The 21,909-nt window shown below is 42.2% G+C and overlaps 1 protein-coding gene across 1 annotated transcript in view; it reads right to left on the bottom strand.

The window, feature by feature from the left end:
• Nucleotides 1-14,641, bottom strand: part of HSD17B2 (hydroxysteroid 17-beta dehydrogenase 2) — a 71,367-nt gene extending 56,726 nt beyond the window's left edge. The window contains exon 1 of the mRNA XM_060129820.1: nucleotides 14,230-14,641. Within this exon, the coding sequence (XP_059985803.1) occupies nucleotides 14,230-14,641 (412 nt within the window). The remainder of the gene's footprint in view (nucleotides 1-14,229) is intronic.
• Nucleotides 14,642-21,909: the final 7,268 nt, after the last annotated feature.

The following is a 21,909-nucleotide window of genomic DNA, read 5'->3' as shown; positions in this document are numbered from 1 at the left end:
GGACACGGGTTTGTGCCCCGGTCCGGGAGGATCCCACATGCCGCGGAGCCGCTGGGCCCGTGAGCCATGGCTGCCTGCGCGTCCGGAGCCTGTACTCCGCAACGGGAGAGGCCACAACAGTGAGAGGCCCGCGTACCGCAAAAAAAAAAAAAAAAAAAAAAAAAAAAAAAAAAAAAAAATTCTATCTCTGCTGCTTCTGAGGCTGGCTGAATTCTATCTGTCAAAACAATGAAGTGCTCAGTCTGGGATGTTCTTGTGTTACCTTCAGTTCCAAACCCTTTGTTCTGAGACTCTCTCGTTTATAGCAGTGTCAGTCTCCTGGTAAAGCCCCAGGGCTGCTTCATCTCTTCCATTCCATTGGGGATAGAATATTTAGTCTCCTTTGTGAACTTCTTTTCCAAACAACTCCCAGCACCCTCTGCCACTGTGTACTCAAAGCAGAGAAAAATATATTGAGACCTGGCCTATTCTTCAAGCTCCAGTTCAATCCCCAATTTCCTTTTTTTTTTTCCTTCCTTTTGATTGCCTTTATCCAATTCCCCCTTCCCCACCTCTGGCAAATCTGCTTTCTCTATGAATTTGTTTGTTTGTTTGTTTTTGAAGTGTAATTGATCTACAAGACTATGTTAGTTCCTGTTACACAACGTAGTGATTTGGTCTTTCTATACATTTCAAAATGATCACCACAAGTCTGGTTATAATATGTCACCAGAGAAAGATATTACATAGTTACGTTCCCCACACTGTACATTTCATATCCGTGACGCATTTATTTTGCAACTGGGAGTTTGTACCTTGTAACCTCCCTCACCTATTTCTCTCATCGGCCGCCCCCCTCTATTTGTCCTCTGTATCTATAACTCTGCTTCTCTTTTATCATGTTTGTTTGTTTGTTTTGGTTTTTAGATTCCACATATAAGTGAAATCATACAGTATTTGTCTTTCTGTGTCTGACTTATTTCACTTAGCCTAGTACCCTCTAGGTCCATCCATCATATCACAAATGGCAATATTTTATTCTTTCTTTATGGCTGAGTAATATTCCTTTGTGTGTGTGTGTGTGTGTGTGTGTGTGTGTGTGTGTGTGTGTGTGTATCTCACATCTTCTTTATCCACTTCCTTTCATTTCCTTTTATTATTATTGGGTACCCATCATGTGACTTGCTCTGTACCTGGCAGTTAGGGACACCATGATCAATAAAAGTGATATGGCCCGTGATCTAGGGAGCTCACACCTTAGGACAGGGTGTCTCAACCTCAGCACTATTGACATCTGACATCAAGTAATTCTTTGTTATGGGGACCATCCTGTGCATTGTACAATGTTTAGCAGCATCCCTGGCTTCTACCCATTAGATGCCAATGGACTGTTCCCATGCCCCCAAGTTGTGACAACCAAAAATATCTTCAGTCATTGCTAAAATGTCCTCTGGGAAGCAAAATTGCTCCAGTCAAGAGCTATTGCTCTAGAAGGAAGAAGACATCAAACAAATACTCATAAAGGTTGGCAAATGTGATGACAGGAGACATTCTGTTTAACTTGGCAGGAACAGAGAGATAAGAGTCCAACGTGGAGACTACCTGTTCCAGCCCAGAAAAATAGCTGGTATTACTTCCAACATGAGGCTTTCTCTGATTGCTTTATTGTCTTTTGTCTTCTCTAGTTTCCTGCCGTAGCATTCACTGATTTTGTACTATGCGGCAGGCATAGTACTAAGCATCTGGCTTGACTTATATGATTTTATTCTCGTAACTACCCTATAACCATAACTGGCACCACAAACCATTGACGATTCACTACATAACTGAATTGAAATAAAGTAAATTGAAGGAAAGCTGAGACAGTGACTGCTTGTACTTCTTCTTCATCCCCTGGGCAAGAGCCTCCCACTTCATCAATTACCACAATCTTTGTTGCACTTTCAATGTCTTCTTCATTGAGTCCTTTCTTTTGGGGCTCCAAAACCGCTGCCCCAAATTTCTCCCTCTCCAAAAGTTCTTTTGATCTTACTATTCCCTAGAGCTAATCTCCCATCTTGCTCCTTCCTTTTTCCGCCAGTGTTCTCAAAACTTCAGAGTTGCTCACCAACACCATCCCCTCACTGTCCTTGCATTGGGGCTCCTTCTTATACCCTTTCCTGAAATCTCTTTCATCAGTTTCCCCAGAGAACTGAATCCAGAGGTATCTTGTCATCCCACTCAATCTGTCCTCCATACCGGAGGTTGTTTATAACTTTCCTCATTGGAACTTTCCTCTTCCTTGTATCTGCCTCCTACACCATTCAGATCGACCTTCTACCTCCTCTTCTATAGATTTGGGTGGCCTTCACTGCCCAGTTCCCTGTTCTCATCTCTATCTACACTCTTCTCTCAGGCATTCTTTTAGCTTTCAGAGCTTTATTTATCCTACCCATGCGGAAGACTAACCTGATTGTATCTCCAGTCTTGGGCTCCTTCTGGATTTTAGCCTCACTTTTTGAATTCATCTGGACACTGCACCTGGGTACAACCTTGGCACCTCAGATTTGAAGTGTCTCAAACAAAAGGCTTTATCTTTTCTTCAAAGTCAGTTCTTTCCCCTCAGCCTCTCAAAATCTATTGTTTCTCTTAGGAGGAAGAATCATTCTCAGTGCCTCAGAATCATGGTCTACATTCATTTGTTCATGAATTCATTCCTGGAGCTTGTCGTGGCCACCACGCTTTACATATTGCCTGCCCTCGTGGAGCTCACCGTCCGTCTAGCAAGATAGACTGTCCAAAGAAATCACCAAGAGCTTTGCTGAAGGTTATAGTAGGGAAAGTCTAATGTGCAGTGGCTGTCTTCTCTTCTCTACCTAGACCCAATGAGCTAGCAAGTCCTCTGATTCTCCCATCATAAGGTCCCTCCAATCAGCTGCTGCTCTCCAAACTCCTGGCCTCTGCCCCAGACTCCGAGGGGGTCTTATCTCCTCTTACTTCTTCTCCCTTCTCTGAACACTCACATGTTGCATTGCCTTGTAATGTCCTGTTTCTTATCTATCCCCCCAACTACACTGTAAGTTTATTCAGTGTAATGAATGCATGCTATTTGTCCCTGTATTCCCAGCACCCAGCACAGAGTGCCCAATAATTATTGGTGAAATAATGAATGAATAGATTCTAATCCCCTTTGCACACTACCGAAAACTTCACAAAACTCAACAGTACCCAAGGTAGGTTTGAAGTAATAACCTAGAGGTAGCCAAGTGACAGCCCCAGGGCACAGCTGGGAATATTTGGAAAATAGGAACTGACTCCCTGTGAGAAGTCACCTTGCAGGGGGCATTAACGGCTTCTCATGGGAAACATAACAACCCTACTGTTGGAGAGAAACCCCAGGGAAGTCCCTGCTTGTTCAGTCCTCAAGGTTTTCTGGAGCTGCTCAGGTGAGCCTTGCTGGGTGATAGACCTCTCCTTCCATTGCTGAGCATCTGCTTTACCATCACACCCTAGGCCTAAATGTGGAAGGCAGAGATGCTTGAGACAGCTTAGCAGGTCTGAAACATTTGACCATCCTTATCCTTTTCCCCCAGAAGAGGCACATCTGCCATTCCCCTGTCTGCACTACTCTATCATCTGCTTGAACTAAAAGAAGGATAGAATACTTGCATTTAAATTCTAGCACTGCCACTTACTTATTTTGTTATATGACCTAAGTTGTATAATCCCTTGAAAGCCTCAATTTCTTCATTTTTGAATGGGATTAATGATAGATATTATCTCATCGATCTCTCCATCATGATTTTAGAATATGGGTATTGGGCATGTTGTGAATATTTACCCTACTTTCATATATTTAAGGCTTTGCATATATTAAAAAAATTATCTTGTGAGGCATTGTGAAAACTGACTGAAATTAGGCATGGAAAATGCTAATCACAGTGCCTGACGCAGTTTCTAACACACAGGAAGCCTCCAATACCAGGTGGTTCTGAGCAGTACAGTGAAGTCACTACCCATGCCATCAAAGTCTTGCCATGCTGGGATTATTTTATCTATTTATTGGTTGGTTTGTATTATGTTTTTCTCCACTGGAATTAAGCTTCATGAGGGCAGAGACCTTGTCTGTCTTTGCTCCCCGTTGTATGTCAAGTGTGCTCAGGGGGCCGTTGACAAGTGGTGATTGGAAACGTGAAGACAATGACCAGTTGTGTTTCCCATCGCAGCTCAAGTCAATCCCACATCCTCTTCACTCTCGGCACCCCTCACTCCCAGCCTAGGTTTCTCATATAGAGGTGGAGACTCAGGAGGAGAGACAGCAGCTGAGCACTATACCCAGAGCAAGGGCTCCTGATCCAATGCCCTCCAAAGACTGTCTCTCTAAGAGGAGAAGCAGAAAGACAACGCAGAGAAAAGGATCAAGACTGAGAAGAATCACGGGAGAAAACTCAAGAGGCTAGAGTGACCACATAGGGAGCTCTCAGATGACGCCAGGGCTTAAAAGGGCAAGAGCCATAGGTAGGTACAGCACAGAACTAAGGGTCCTGACACGGGAGAAGCCCTACCCATGTAAGAAAAGCATCTGTAAGTGAAAACCTAGATGAGTCTGAGGGCTGCAGAAATGAGTTAACCACAGAAAGAAGGCTTGTCTTTCAAGTGATGGTCATAATGCGCAAGAACAAAGGAGCAAGCAGAATGGAGGCCAATGAGGTGGTGTTCATGAGTGGTACAGGAGGCAGAATTACCAAACTCCTATTTCGCTTATGTCTCCTTTGCCAAGGGGATTACTAAACCAGACAAGATGGGGAAGGGCAAAAGTTATTATATTTCAGGAAGCATCTACTATGTGCCATGGAGCATACATATATATTTGTAATCTTATGTAATCCTGAGAAGAGGTATCCATCATGATTCCCTTTTTCCACAGGACGAAAACTAACCTCAGAGAGGTGAAGCAACTTGTTCAAGGGCCCAGAGCTAGTTGGTGGTCTAATACCTTCTTTTAGATATTGTGTGTGTATGTGGGTGTGTGTTGGGATGGGTGGGGGCGGTAGGTTGTGGGCAAACTGCCCACTGTTGACCCCGTTTAAGTTTGTAGTCAAACCTCCCTGGACCTCTATCACATAAGCCACAGTTTAGACACAGCATCCTCCATCCAGAGAGCCGCTTTCTGAGCCTAATATTAGGGCGAACACTTCTTCCTCACTGCCTATGCTTCCTTCAGTATAGAGGGATATCTATCAGTGTGACACTGGACCTCCTCTGTCTCTCTCTCTCCTCCCTCCCCCTCGGGAGGTGGAGCAAAGCATCTGATTGGTGATTTTGACAGAAAGAACTGTACAAGACCGTTTCACTGGATGCAAAGGCCTTTTCTCTCTCTAACAGAAGAACCAAAAGGACAGTTCAGGGCAAATGATCAGGACTGGGAAATAGAGCAGAAAACTCAAGAGGGCACAGCGTCACATGGAAACTCTCCTCTCCTCTCCTCCTCGGCATCGCCCTGCCTGCAAAACACCTGTGCAATTAGGCTGTGATAGCCTAGCTGTCCAACCCAAGCCCTACCTTGTGGGCAAGGCTTGAGTCTTTTCAACCTGCCTTGACTGGGTGCACCATTAGTCCTACACATCTAAGACACCTTCTCCAAGGCTTCTATCGGGAATAAAGCTAACATCTTGATTTCCACTTGCCTATGTCTATTAGTTCAGAACTCAGCTGGGGATATTAAAAAGGGAGTTGTGGATTGACCCCACCAAACAAAGCAACAACGTCCAAGAAGAACCTTGCATGTATACTGATTTAATTTCACCGCATTAGTTCCAGTCTGGTGTGTATTGCTCATACCGAGATGGTACCTGATGTTAAAAATGAGTTGACATCTCAAAGGAATGTCAAGAAATTGGAAATGGTCCAGAGGAGACTTAGTAGAATGGTGAAAGTTCTGGAAACCAGGTCATGGGAGGAATGATAAAACGAATGAGAAGATTTAGTTCAAAGCAGATTTGGCTATGATATGATGCAGTCTTCGCATTTTTCAAGGGCTACCGTGCAAAAGAGTGGTTTAATTAGATTATGTGACTTCCAAGGGCAGAACTGAGTGCACTCTTGGATATTTCAGGGAGGCGTATTTTGGCTCATTATAAAGAAAATATTGACAATGATTAGCATTGGATAAAAGTGAAATGATTTCCCTGAGAAGGTAATGAGTTTTCCATTACAGGGGTAACCCCACTGGATTAAATGGGTGATCCTGAAAAGGTCATTCAGGCATTGGGAGATGGCTGGTGGAAATAAAATTTATCCATAGCTTGTGTAAATGCCAAAGTGGCAGAATGAGATGTTCTTTCCTCCTCATGATTTTTTCCACCCAGTATCACAATGGCCTTGATACAAATGAGTCAGGTCAGGGGCCCCTTGCATGTGACCAGACCCTCCCTGGGGAACAGGATGCAGTGGAACCCCAGCCCCTACACCATTGTCCCTACAATGATATTTCCCTAGGATGACTTATCAGTTTGCTATCTGTATGTGAACACCCACTTTCTGTGGCTTCTAGAATCTTCTCTGAAACTTTAAGTGGGAAAAGGTGTTGGTATTGGGTGGGAGGATCCTAAGGAGGTGATTCCCTCCATCTCATATTCCAGAGCCTATTGCAATCATGCTCATTCTTCTCTTTCCAGAGTTGGAGGACTCTTTCCGCAACCTCATCCTTTGACTATGTGGTCACCACCCTCATGCTGCCCTGTTTGGCTAAGAATGAGAGTTACCATCTACACATAGCCCTTTATGGGTGTTATTTCTTTCCATACTGGCAACAATCCCAGTGAGATCATTACTATGATTATCTCCATTTTACAGATAAGGAAACTGAGGTTCAGACAGGTTAATTAATTTGCCCTAGGTCAGAAAGCTAGTAAGTGGCAAGGCAGGAGCTGGTAGCCATATCTGTCATTGTCCTAAGTGTCTGGTGTTAACCACTGCAACCTACTGCCCACCCTGAATGACAGTGACCAGACCTGCACTTAGATGCACATGTGTTGTTTCAAGAGAGGAACATAGTTTTGGTTTTGTTTCTATTCCTCTCCTTAATGATGCCCAGGTTTGGTTTGACTCTACAGGCCACAGGACCTCGGTAGATGTGAGTCTTTAGAAAATAGAATTCAATGAAATCCAGATCCCTTTCCAGTGTTTCAACTGCCCTATCAAAGCCTTTGATCCATAAAAGTGGAATTTGGGTTCTATTCAACCTGAGACCATGCTGGCCACTGACTGTTTCAAATTAAAATTCATCTGGCCCAGTTCCTGGACCTTGAGTCCTCTGCACACAAAGGGCATTCAAGGCTCCTAGTGGCTTCTGTTTTTGAATTTTAGAATTGTTTTTCAGTACCTTTTCATGGTGGAGATGAGGTTTATCCGTAGCTTGTGTAAATGCCAAAGTGGCAGATGAGATGTTCTTTCCTCCTCATTACTTTTTCCACCCAGTATCACAACGGGCTTGTTACAAATGAGTCAGGCCAAGGGAGACCCCCTTGCATGTGACCAGACCCTGCCTGGCGAGCAGTATATGTATCTTTTCAGTGTCCTGTTTATGGCATGAAACCCATGGGAGATGGCAGTTCTGAGCACAGAGGAAGGATCTCCTGATGCAGACTAGTGGGCAAGGGGGTGGGGGTCAGGGAACACAGGGTGCTGCATGTAGTGAATTCCATGTTAAAGAGGAGATGCCACTTTGTGACAGTGGTGAATGGGACAGACCCAGGGGTCCCTGTATCATCCAAGATAGGCATGTTTCTCCATTCCACTCTGTCTCTGCCCAAGACTTCCTCATGCTCCCTGCTTACCTTGCCCCCGTCTTGTCCTCTTTGGCCCCTGGATTTACTGACGTGTGTCATCCCCAGGTGTCTGTTTATCTCCAATTGTTTCAGCAAAATGGAACTATCTGAACCATCTACCCATTAACCTGATATCTCCGGTCTTGCTTCAGAACCTTTGCCCACACCATGTCCTAGCAGATACATATTGACACCCTACGATCTAGTGTAATCCCCAACTCTGAGGCTCAGCATTGAACCCCAGTGCTGGAAGGTATAAACAAAGGAATAGCATCTGGGAAGGGTTCATCTTTAGGAGCATAAATAGGGGATGCCAAAATCTGTGGGGTAATCAAGGTTCTCAGACTGGCATAAACAAATGGAAAAGGCAGCTTTGGCCATGAGGGGGTAAGCAAGGATAATCTTTGATCACTTTCAGAGATAAGAACTTGTTTGTACCATGAACCCTTCTGAAGAGGGCTAAGGACAGAGCCGTAGAGGCCACCTAGTGGGAGGGGTAGGAAGAAGGACCCAGAGGGGTCAAAGGATGGAGACGTGGGGGAGAAGCATGGAAATGTAGTATCCCAGCAGGCAAAGGAGGCCGTGTCAAGAAGGAAAATATGTTCAGCAGTGCTGGAGTAGAAACCAAGCTCTGGGAACTAGGAGGGCACCAGTGACCCTTGGGAGAGCAGCTTCAGCAGCCTGGTGGGAGGGGCTGGGGGTGTGACCAGAGGATAGTCTGTTCGTGCCACATCCTGGGTGAGATGCTTAGAACCAAGTCATCACAAAGCCCTGTCCAGAGCAAGCCAACAATGAATTCACTGCAGAACAATGGGGCCTTCAGAGCTCGGCCATGTCACTCTGCCCTTTCTACACAGGTGACCCCAGCGAAAAGAACTGGCAGAGATAAGTACCTAAGCAGGTGGGCAGATTGGCACAAACCCATTGTGTCTAACCAATGACCACGAAAAGGGGAGGACATTTCACCAGCTTGGTTCGTTCACTCAGGGCTCACTCACTCATTAACATTGTATTGGATCTAACGTGCTCAGAGACTGAGGAGGGACTTGGTTATAAAAAAAGATCTGGTCCCTGCCATCAAACAGCTTACGATACATTTGGGGGACTTCATTCCATGAGAGTATCCACCAACCTAAACATGCCATCTAAAATGCCTAATAAAGTCACCGTTCAAACCTTTACGAAATTACCCAAGTTAGCAATACCTTTTTTATGCCTCTCTGTAGAGGGCTAAGATTAAGCTCAAACTGAATGATAAAAGAGGATATGTGCTCATAAAAAAAAAAATCTGACAGACCGACTGAATTATAGACTCACTGAGGACAGTATTGATTCATACAATATATACCAATGACCTCTTCCTTTGTAGTATTAACCATCACTATATTGCTTGTGTTTCTCCATCCTCCTTCTCCAAACCTAACCAAGGTCTAGGTCTGTATTTCCAACTGCCAATGACTCTTTACCTGCACTGCCCCCTCACTGCCCTCAAACTCAAACCCGAAGTCAAATTCACCATATGTCATCTCTCAGTTATCACCCTTTTCAAAGGTATCCCCATCCATGGTGCCTTCATTTTATCTGCTCTCATGGGCATATCTTGCATCCAATCAATTGCCAAGTTCTGTATCAAGCAGAGCCTTGTGCACATAAAAGATGTTCAACACTTACTTGCCGATGAATGGACACATTTTATATCCTGGAAACCTTTATAGGCTACTAGTAACTGTAGCTATAACACTGATAATAACTGTGGTTAAGAAAAAGGCTTTGGATGGCAAATGGGTCTGATCTGGGTTTAGTCCCATGTCTGCTGCTTAGTAGTTCAGGGACTTTGGACACCGTTTCCGCATTCATGTTAGTTATTAGGGTTATGGGAATCAAATATAAAAGGCATGTAAAGCTCTGAGTGCAGAGATGTTATTTGCTTTAGTCCCTAGTCCACTGTCAATGTTTATCCATTACAATAGTCTACCACTAAAGTCAAAGGAGCCCAAACCCCAAGCTGATGCCAACAGTATTCCATTTTAGAACCTTAATTAGACTACCTAATAAGTCCTAGAAGGGGGTCACCATCGACCTAGGCACTTTGTTTGGAGCATAAGATAAAGACTTCCACATCAAACATATCTTTCTCCCCCTCCCTGATCTCTCTTCCATTGTACCCAATTTTGAAAATTCCAATTAAAATTCTCCAACTCAACAAATTTTAATGAGGGCTGGATGTGTGTCATACCTGATTAACCAGTTAGCCTGGAAGACCTCATTTTCTCTGTAGAAAGCTACTTTTCAGTTCCTAATGAGGCCCCTCCACCCAACACTGGGACCCATGGCACTCTGGGAACCCTCCTGAAGGCACCCTCTGTACCCCACCTCATGGCTATAGTGAGCTGCGGCCGTATCTGTCCCAGGAGACTAGGAAAGCCTCCAGGTGTCTGCCTTGCACACAGCAGACGCCAAATCAGTAGTTAACTTTCGAGACAGGCAAGAAACACTGGAGGGGCCAGGATGAAAGCCCTGAGGGTGGAAAAATCAAAGTTACTTGTGTAACTTCTACGAAATTCAAAGGGTAGGCTGAGAATGACAATGCCCAACCTCGGAAGAAGAGGAAGGAACCCCCAGGGGATGTGGGTCCAAGGTTAAGGACAACTGGGAACTCAGATCCCATCACCTAACAACATAACAACTGCATGGTCTTTAGCTTTCTTCCTCCACTGCTTCTGGACAATACATGGCACATACCAAGGACTCAATCAATAGTTGAATGAATAAATGGATGTTTCTTCTTTCTATTTCTTTGTCAGCTGTTCTTTTTTCATTTTCTTCTCTTCTTATTCTCCCTAACCCCAACCCCACCTGGTCAACACACAGAATCTCCTATCTTCCTCCCTTCCTCTCCCTCTCTCATCTACTAACTCCATCTATGAGACAGTGTGTGTGTGTGTGTGTATCATTTCCAGTTTACAGAGGAGAAAACAGAAGTTCAAAAGCCTAAAACTGGATACTTTCAGGGATCACACTTCTAGTAAGAGGTATGTAGCAGATGTCATGCTGCCCCAGATCCCTTGACCATTTTTTGGTGCTCTAATCCTTACCACCTTCACTCCCAGCCACCTGTGACTTTGTCCAAGCGCTGCCCAGGATGCTGGGGTCCTTTTAGCCAGTGAGCATGGAGAGCCAGAAGTGCTTGGAGTTTAAGCCTCCCCTCCTACCACCAAAGAGGATGAGGGTGACAGCCCTTAACTAATGATTGAGGTGTGAGGGTATAAGGAGTACAGCTCCCTGGCCCACAATCGGGATGGCTCTCACCTGTGACCCACCAGTGCCTCCAGATCTGCCCCGGGGGATTAAGCCAACATGGGACCCTCAGCAGGCTTCTCTTGATGCTGAACCCGGGCTTGGCCTCCTCCCCTTCCCTGTCCATCTTCCTTACTCTGGGACCTCTGTTCCTTGGAGAACTTCCTAATAAATCCCTTTCACACAAATCTTCATCTCAAGCCCTGCCCCTGGAGAACCTACCCTAAGGCAAAGCAAATGCAAGATTCAAAGCCAAGCCTGTCACACTTCAACATTCTTTTCACTGTATTGTGCTTGAGATGCTATTGCAATCTTGTGGACCTGCTCTTCACTAATCTTAGAGTTATTTAAAAAATTGAATGGCTGCTATGGCTTCAGGGGCCTTGAGGACAAATGTGTATTCAAATGCCCAGTGCTTGCTTATTTCTTCTTCTTGCTATAAGTATATGTCTCGGAGACAAAAGACCTTTATCTCAGCAAAGTGAAGTAGGGGACTCAAAGAAAAAGATTTTTTTGAAATTGTTCTTGTCATTGTCTTACACCTGGGTCCATAATTAACTAGGCACTAAGATGGACTTCACCCTCTTAACATAATCTCTTTGTTAAATATTTTTGTTATATAAGTAATATAACTATATTAGAGTAATTCTAAGGGAAAAACAAATCCAGGTACTCTGATCCAACCATTCACAGACTGTTTCATTCCAGTGCTTTTTCCTCTTCATGTGACATAGAGGTAGTCTTTTCCAAACACCTAGATCCCCGGAGTGTTTTCTCTTAGTTCAGTTTCCATGTTATAACGCAGTCCTGTGGTTGTCATTTTTAATTGTTGCCTATTGTTACATCCAGAGGAAATACCGTAATTTGTCACCATTTCGGGTTTGTTTTTTTTTCATTTTTAATGACATGTATTGTTTTCTTTCTAATTTTACAATGTCACCATTTTGATTGCTTTTGATATTTCACAATTTTAAATGAGGTTGTGTTGAACAACTTTGTGAATGTGCCATTTTGGTTTGCATCTACCCTTTTTTTACATTTCAGATTATTTCTTTAAGAGAAATGTCCAAATCTTGAATTATCAGATAAAGGAATAATATTTATGGTTTTGATGTATACTGAGACATTTCTCTCTGTATTCCCCGACACTAAAATGTGTACCAATTTGTAACATAAGCCAACCTGAAACAAAGGTTATTCCAAGTCACGATGACTTATTTTTTAATGAGTTTTGGTCTAACTAAATGAAGTCATTTAAAATTCCCTACTTAGTACAAAGGTCTTGAAAGGGTCTCTAGAATTATGTGGAATCTATGACATTCTTCATGAAAATGACAAAGAACCTGAGAGGCACATTTCAGTTAGCCTTAATGTACGTCTTTCCTTTCTTAATTCTAAGCTTTCTAATTGTTAAGCATTTCATTGAGGGATTAGTCATTGGGCTCAAATTGCCTAATTGAATCAGTCATTTTCCATGACACTGAACACAAGTCAGGACATTTCAATGGGTGATGTGAACTAACTGAACTGGGTGTGTATTTGGTGCGTTTCTGCATGCCTACATCTTCAAAAGCAGAGGATAAAGAACATTGACAAGACAAACAAGCCAGAGATAATTCCTATTTTCTCGGTTACCTTGAAGTTTGCCTCTGTTTATCCTAAGCTTTAGTATTCTTATCTATGAGCCTTAGAAGCGCTGCTCCCTGAAATTGATTTCCCAGGAATATTTGGACCTCCAGGAGATCATGTTCCATTAGTGTCAACCACAGCATCCCTATTATTTTTTTTAACATGCTTAATTGTTCTGTCTTCTTTTGTACAAGTGGAAAAGTACAAAAAATAAATTTGACCTAGAATTACCCTGAAGACCATGGGTACTTGCTACTACACACAGAACAGAAAAATTTATACTGCTATTATAGCTTTTCACCCAGCCAGCCCCAGAGAATTCAAGTGGAAGAGTGGAAAACACAGCCAGTCTTCTGAGTGCATGATTCCAGGTGATACCAGACATTCACAGAGATAAGCATCCCACGGATCAGCTGAATTTTCTACCTTTGAACTGTTTTTTTTTTTTTTTCATCGCAGAAGCTTTATTTCTGCAGCGCTTCACAACTCCAGCAAGGGCCAACTTGTGTCTCATTTTAAGAAAGAATTTCACTATTGAGTTAAAGTCACAGGCAAGATAGACAAGTCACTTTCTAGTCCATTTCTCATTGAACTGGGCAACCTGCCTGATTTGCTTCTGATCACACTCCGTTTGCCTTCACTCCCGCAGGTCACAGCCTGGGGGTGGGGGGCGGGGCGGGGTGGGGTGGGGTGATGACCTCCCGGCAAATGATTCTGCAGCTGGTATCCTCACCTTGACTGGGCTTTCTAGGTTAGGATAACACTGTGGTGATCCTAATTAAAGCCCTATCCAAAATCAAACTTCACAACCAAACAAACCAGTTTTACAACACCCAGGAATTTAATCTGGCCTCACACTTGCAGCGGAAAAAGAAACACAAAAGAAGGAAAAAGCTGGCAGCTCAGCCAACAAGCAGCCGCCTCCTGGACACGCTGCTGGCTTGATCCAATTAGTAAATATTAGCGGTCCAATGACAGATCTGAAGACAAAGGGTCAGATGAGACACAAGGTTCTTGACAGCAGTCGGGGAAAACCGCAAAATTTCCAGCCCAGGTAAGTCTCTTCGATCATTAAAAAACGAAGCAAAGTACAAGGATAACCTAAATTTGACAGCTTTTTTGCGCACCTAGGGAATAAGAGGCCAAGTCTAGAACGCAGCTGAACATTCATCTCAGAACGAAATTTGGTTTAAGCTTCAAAAAACCGAGGCGAAAATCCTGGCTACAATGAAACAAACAAACGGCGTTTGCTTACTCTTATATATGCTGGGAAATTAACAAACTCGTGGCTTAGGTGCACGTCCCTTTCCCAGTCCCTCTCACCATCAGCCCGTCAAGTGCACCTCCTAAAGAAAGCAAACCGAAACAGTGTAGTGAAAGACACTGGGGATGTGCTTTCATTTACTCCATGCCAAGTATTTTCTTTTTAAAACTAATCCGAAAGAGTGCCCCTAAGGCAAAGCAAGTGTCAGTTCCCGCCCTGAGGGGGAATCGCAGTGCAGTGCCGTCCGCTTACCTGTGATCAGCACCGCCTTTTGATCCGCAGGTAACAACTCTTGGCCAGAAAAGTAAGTATATACGAGGAAACATGACAGGGAGAAGAGGATCAAGCCCCAGAAGAGGGACAGGCTGAGCAGGCAAGCCCCTCCCCAGAGGCCCGCCAGGCAGACCACCTTTCTCCCCACCTGCCCTTGGTTCTTCTTGAGTTTGCAAAAAATTGTTCCTCCCAGCACTGCAGTGACAGTCAGGCAAAGCCATCCTGGCTCAGAGAAGAAAGTGCCCATTCTCAGAGACTCTCTTCTCCTTTCCGTGCTCAGGGCCTGTTGAGTCAAATGGGCAAAGACAGGCTGCAGGCAGCCTGGGTTATTTGAACGGAGAGGCAAGAATGGAGGAGGAGAAAACAGCCCCGGAACACCTTGAATGAGCATGAATTAAGCATACTCATATGGCCACATATTTCCTGGTGGGTAATTTAAACCAGTCTGCAGTTTAATGTAAATACTAGAGCACTTCCTATTTGACTGTTCCCCGCACGCCCACTTCACACACAACACAGATGCATACTCACCCACAACAAACACACGCATTTTTTTTAATGACCCCTGGAGAGATAACCATTTGGGTAATAATTGACAGAATTCAATCTGTCTGAACAGTGAATAACAAAACCTCTAGCTCGCAGGAAGTCTCTTCTGCTTTAGGAGCCTGTGGTGGGTCCGTCTGTGGAGCCCTTTTCCTGACTCAAGGGTGCGTGTGTGCATCACTGATTTTGCCCACATCAGCAGGACTCCTGCCATCCCCCACTAGAGTCAGACTGAAGGGTCAGATGGAAAGAGAATAGAGAAGTAGAGGAAGAGGTTCTTGGCAGATGACAAGTGCTTTGGTCTCACCAGAGGAAAGATAGGCCAGGGAGAGATAACACAATAATAACAATATAAATAATGGTCAATACCTATTGGTACTTATTTGCGCCAGGGGCCATGTTCAGCTGAGACCCTATTCTCTGCCAGGCTCTGCTCCAGGCACTGGTACTCAACAGTCAATACGCTCAGTCTCTTTGAACACTATGTCTCTATGAAGTAAGTTCTGTTACTGTAGTAATTTTATGGGTGAGCACCCTGAGGCACAGAGAGGTTAAGAGACTTGCCCAAGATCACACAGAAGTGGAAACAAGCAGCCTTGTTTCAGAGCTTTATGCTCTAACCACTCTACGGCCTGCCTTATGAAAAAGGCAAAAGACAGTTTGTACATTATGTACTTGCCCTTCTTCCCTTTAGCCTCATTTGAACCACGAAATATTTCAAGGTGGATGTTATTATGCACATTTTACAGAGAGGAAAACTGAGGCTGGAAGAAGATAAGTTACTTAAGTGACAGTAGTGGGTCCAGACCCACACCCATGACTTAACTGGATGCGGGATAGTTATGGCTCTTTGCTGGGTGCCTCAGCACTTTGTCAGTGGCTCCCATGCTGGGGCTGGGGCCAAACACCCATGTGGGTTTCCTGATGGTGTACGCCCACCAAGGATGAAGCAAATCTCCTGGTGGCAGCCTACGTGGCTTCCCAGCTGCTCAGTCCTGGGGCTCCCAAGGAGAAGGCAAACCCTGCCGTGATGTAGAAGTCTAGGTAAGAATTCTCCTTGCCTTCTGACGGGGAAGGTGGTATGCTACATTAAGAATATGAGCTTTATTTTTTTAATTTATCTTTTCATTGAATATAGTTGATTTACAATGCTGTGTTAATTTCTGCTGTTCAGCAAAGTGATTTAGTTATACATACATACATATAGATACATTCTTTTTTAAATATTATTTTCCATTATGGTTTATCATAGGTTATTGAATACAGTACTCTGTGCTCTACAGTAGGACCTATTGTTTATCCATTCTATATATAATAGCTTACATCTGCTAACCCTAGTGTCCCACTCCATCCCTCCCCTAACCCTCTCCCCCTTGTCAACCACAAGTTCGTTCTCTATGTCCGTAAGTCAGTTTCATAAATATGTTCATTTGTGTCATATTTTAGATTCCACATATAAGTGATATCATATGGTATTTGTCTTTCTTTTTCTGACTTACTTCCATCTGATTGAGTTGAATTGGGTCTCCTTTTCATCCCCATCATTCTGTCTTAGAGCTTTCCTTGAGATCATCCTTGCTTGGCCAATGTTCCATTTCTGGCAAACTTGCACTTAGTTTTACAGGGGGAAGGAGCCAATTGGATCAACTCATTCTTATTAATGATGCCAAATGAGTCAATGTGTTGCTTCCTTCTGCCAGTGGAGGTGCCTTTTTGAAGGCGCCTTCTGAAGACAACGTATCTTACCCAAAATGGAGGATTTCTCAACCCGGGGAGGCGGGGGGCGGGGGGAATGCTGAGAATCCTGGAATGTATACTTTCTTAGAATCTATGGCTCTTGAGTTGAAACAGGAATTTGAAGTAACGTCCCATCTAAAAAAGGGATTCTCTCTGTAACATCCCCACCAAGTGGTCATTTTGTCTACTGCCAGTACGTCTCTCATAACAGGCACTGCAAAGCCTTTAAAGGTGACTTTCCAGTTCAGGACAGCTTGGAGTATTAGAAAGATCTCCTCTTGATAAGTAACAACTGACACTACAGAACTACAAAGGATCATGAGAGATTACTACAGGTAACTATATACCAATAAAATGGACAACCTGGAAGAAATGGACAAATTCTTAGAAAAGTACAACCATCCGAGACTGAACCAGGAAGAAATAGAAAATATAAACAGACCAATCACAGGCACTGACATTGAGACTGTGATTAAAAATCTTCCAACAAACAAAAGCCCAGGACCAGATGGCTTCACAGGCGAATTCTATCAAACATTTACAGAAGAGCTAACACCTATCCTTCTCAAACTCTTCCAAAATATAGCAGAGGGAGGAACACTCCCAAACTCATTCTACGAGGCCACCATCACCATGATACCAAAACCAGACAAAGATGTCACAGAGAAAGAAAACTACAGGCCAATATCACTGATGAACATAGATGCAAAAATCCTCAATAAAATACTAGCAAACAGAATTCAACAGCACATTAAAAGGATCATACATTATGATCAAGTGGGGTTTATCCCAGGAATGCAGGGATTCTTCAATATACACAAATCAATCGACGTGATACACCATATTAACAAATTGAAGGAGAAAAACCATATTATCATCTCAATAGATGCAGAAAAAGCTTCTGACAAAATTCAACACCCATTTATGATGAAAACCCTCCAGAAAGTAGGCATAGAGGGACCTTACTTCACATAATAAAGGCCATATATGACAAACCCACAGCCAACATCGTTCTCAATGGTGAAAAACTGAAACCATTTCCACTAAGATCAGAAACAAGACAAGGTTGTCTACTCTCACCACTATTATTCAACATAGTTTTGGAAGTTTTAGCCACAGCAATCAGAGAAGAAAAAGAAATAAAAGGAATCCAAATCGGAAAAGAAGAAGTAAAGCTGTCACTGTTTGCAGATGACATGATACTAGACATAGAGAATCCTAAAGATGCCACCAGAAAACTACTAGAGCTAATCAATGAATTTGGTAAAGTAGCAGGATACAAAGTTAATGCACAGAAATCTCTGGCATTCCTATACACTAATGATGAAAAATATGAAAGAGAAATTAAGGAAACACTCCCATTTATCACTGCAACAAAAGGAATAAAATACCTAGGAATAAACCTACCTAAAGAGACAAAAGACCTGTATGCAGAAAACTATGAGACACTGATGAAAGAAATTAAAGATGATACAAACAGATGGAGACATATACCACGTTCTTGGATTGGAAGAATCAACATTGTGAAAATGACTGTACTACCCAAAACAATCTACAGGTTCAATGCAATCCCTATCAAAATACCAGTGACATTTTTCACAGAACTAGAACAAAAAATTTCAAAATTTGTATGGAAATACAAAAGACCCCGAATAGCCAAAGCAATCTTGAGAACGAAAAACAGAGCTGGAGGAATCAGGCTCCCTGACTTCAGACTATACTACAATGCTACAGTAATCAAGACAGTATGGTACTGGTACAAAAACAGAAATATAGATCAATGGAACAGGATAGAAAGCCCAGAGATAAACCCACGCACATATGGTCACCTTATTTTTGATAAAGGAGGCAAGAATATACAGTGGAGAAAAGACAGCCTCTTCAATAAGTGGTGCTGGGAAACCTGGACAGCTACATATAAAAGAATGAAATTAGAATACTCCCTAACACCATACACAAAAATAAACTCAAAATGGATTAAAGACCTAAATGTAAGCTCAGACACTATAAAACTCTTAGAGGAAAACATAGGCAGAACACTCTATGACATAAATCACAGTAAGATCCTTTTTGACCCACCTCCTAGAGAAATGGAAATAAAAACAAAAGTAAGCAAATGTGACCTAATGAAACTTAAAAGCTTTTGCACAGCAAAGGAAACCATAACCAAGACGAAAAGCCAACCCTCAGAATGGGAGAAAATATTTGCAAATGAAGCAACTGGGAAAGGATTAATCTCCAAAATTTTCAAGCAGCTCATGCAGCTCAATATCAAAAAAACCAACAACCCAATCCAAATATGGGCAGAAGACCTAAATAGACATTTCTCCAAAGAGCATATACAGATTGCCAACAAACACACAAAAGGATGCTCAACATCACTAATCATTAGAGAAATGCCAATCAAAACTACAATGAGGTATTACCTCACACCAGTCAGAATGGCCATCATCAAAAATCTACAAACAATAAATGCTGGAGCGGGTGTGGAGGAAAGGGAACCCTCTTGCACTGTTGGTGGGAATGTATATTGATACAGCCACTATGGAGAACAGTATGGAGGTTCCTTAAAAAACTAAAAATAGAACTATCATATGACCAAGCAGTCCCACTACTGGACATATACCCTGAGAAAACCATAATTCAAAAGGAGTCATGTACAGCAATGTTCATTGCAGCTCTGTTTACAATAGCCAGGACATGGAAGCAACCTAAGTGTCCATCGATAGATGAATGGATAAAGAAGCTGTGGCACATATATACAATGGAATATTACTCAGCCACCAAAAGAAACGAAATTGAGTTATTTGTAGTGAGGTGGAGGGACCTAGAGACTGTCATACGGAGTGAAGTAAGTCAGAAAGAGAAAAATAAATACCATATGCTAACACATATATATGGAATCTTAAAAAAAAAAAAAGGTTCTGAGGAACCTAGGGGCAGGACAGGAATAAAGATGCAGATGTAAAGAATGGACTTGAGGACAGGGTGAAGGGGAAGGGTAACCTGGGATGAAGCGAGAGAGTGATGTGGACTTATATATACTACCAAATGTAAAATAGATAGCTAGTGGGAAGCAACCGCATAGCACAGGGTGATCAGCTCGGTGCTTTGTGACCATTTAGAGGGGTGGGTTAGGGATGGTGGTAGGGAGATGCATGAGGGAGGAGATATGGGGATATATGTATATGTATAGCTGATTCACTTTGTTATAAAGCAGAAACTAACACAACATTGTAAAGCAATTATACTCCAATAAAGATGTTAAAAAAAAAAAAGATCTCCTCTAGACTGAGCTTGATCATGTCACTTGTCCTTCCTTTTCCACTTGGAGTCACACAGGCCAATTCAGTCCCTGTTTCGTTCAGATATTTGGAGACTACTATCGTGTCTTACCTTCTCCAGGTGGATGGTCCTCAGTTCTCTCAATTGCCCCTTATATATGGTAGAAAATGTTTTATCTGATGCTTAGTGCCTGAAGCAGCCACATTTTTAAGAGTTCAAACGTTTAAAACATCATGTTGTTGCAATAATTGAAGAATATGTTGTTATGATGAATGTAGCATGGTGACAACGTGATTCACCAAGCAGAGAATGACCATGTGTTGATGTCACCATGACCCAAAGGTCAAGATATAGATGTGGTGGTACACGTCATAACAGATCATCTCACGGACATCAAGGTGGTCTTGCTGGTAGCACAAGTTTTGTTATGATTTTCAAGCGTTTGGATGATAACTAACATTTTAAGTGTTGAGCAGTAATTGTGCAAATATATATCTATTCTCTATTTCACATTGGGAGGCGGAAAAGACAACCAGATGGTGGTGTTGGATCGAGTCTTTTTCCTGTCACTGAACTATGGTGAAGATGTCTAAATCATTAATTCCAAATAGGTCAGATCTCAATTTATTGTATAGGGTTTCAAGGATCCTTAGCAGCGTGGCCTTTCTTAGAATGGAACCCAAGTATTTACTTCTCCTCCGAAAGGTTAAGCCCAGAAGATACGAATACAACTGTACAATACTTTCAGTATGGTGCAAGCAGCACAGAATAGAGCAAGATTTTCACCTCCCATATCCCTGAAGTTATATCTTTACTTATATGTGCAAAGACTCGTTTGCTTTTTTGACAGTAGTGCCCTATGATTTACTTCCATTGTGTTTGCTATCAAGTAAAATTCCAATCTTTGTAGTTTTCTTGTCATTAAAATTACTTTGTTGTAAAATATAATGTGGAGAAACTATCCAAAATATAAATGTAGGTAAATATCCATTAGTCCATACTGATATAGATAAATGATTGAAAAAGTAAATAAATGGAGAAAAGACAAATCTCCCATGCAGAAAATTCCCAAATAATTTATGTAGATATACCCACTCAAGGAGGTGAAACAGACCTCACACTTGAGTGTGGGCTGCACATAGTGACTTCCTTCCAAAACACACAGCCTGGAAACTGAGAAAGAGAGGAACCTGACATGGAGAAACTTGACAAACTCCATCTCAGCCAGATGATCAAGGTCAACATGACCAGTGATAAGTCATGTGATGAAAATGCCACCATTATCATTGCAGGACATTCTACAAAACACCTGACCAGCAATCTTCAAAGCTGTCAAGGTCCTCAAAAACAAGGAACTTCTAAGAAATGGTCACAGCTTAGAGGAGCCTAAGGACACATGATGAGTAAATGTAATGTGGCGTCTTAGATGGGATCCTGGAACAGAAACACAACAAGGACATCAGGTAAAAATTATGGACTTTAGTTAATAATAATGTATTACTACTGGCTCATTAGTTGGGACAGATGCCCCACAGTAATAGAAGATGTTGACAGTAGGGGAAAGTGGGTATGAGTATACAGAACTCCATACTACCTTCACATGTTTCTATAAATCTAAAACTATTCTAAAATAAAAAGTTTACTTAAATATATAGTAATATATAAATATAAAACTATTAATTTTATAATAAATATAATGGTACATATTATATACAATATATTATAATAAATCATAAATGAAGCAATAGATATAAATATATCTAAGTAAGTTTTTATCTTAATAAATTTATAGGGAATTATGAAGATAGTACAGAATTTTATTTATATATACATATACATGTATGGTACATATATATGCATACATTGTGATCTATTATATATTATATATAAATATAACAAGTATTATATAATATATAGTTTTATGTATTTGAGATAATATATAATTTTACACATTATATTATATATATATTCCAACAAATGAAAATAAATTATAACACCTTCTTGGTCAAGAAGAACATTGTCATGGGACTTCCCTGGTGGCGCAGTGGTTAAGAATCCGCCTGCCAATGCATGGGACACGGGTTCGAGCCC

This window comes from Lagenorhynchus albirostris, chromosome 19, assembly GCF_949774975.1.
Source record: "Lagenorhynchus albirostris chromosome 19, mLagAlb1.1, whole genome shotgun sequence".
In the NCBI taxonomy this organism is placed as follows: Eukaryota; Metazoa; Chordata; class Mammalia; order Artiodactyla; family Delphinidae; genus Lagenorhynchus; species Lagenorhynchus albirostris.
The sequence above is the reverse complement of the archived record's forward strand: the minus strand, read 5'-3'. Positions and strand labels throughout refer to the sequence as shown.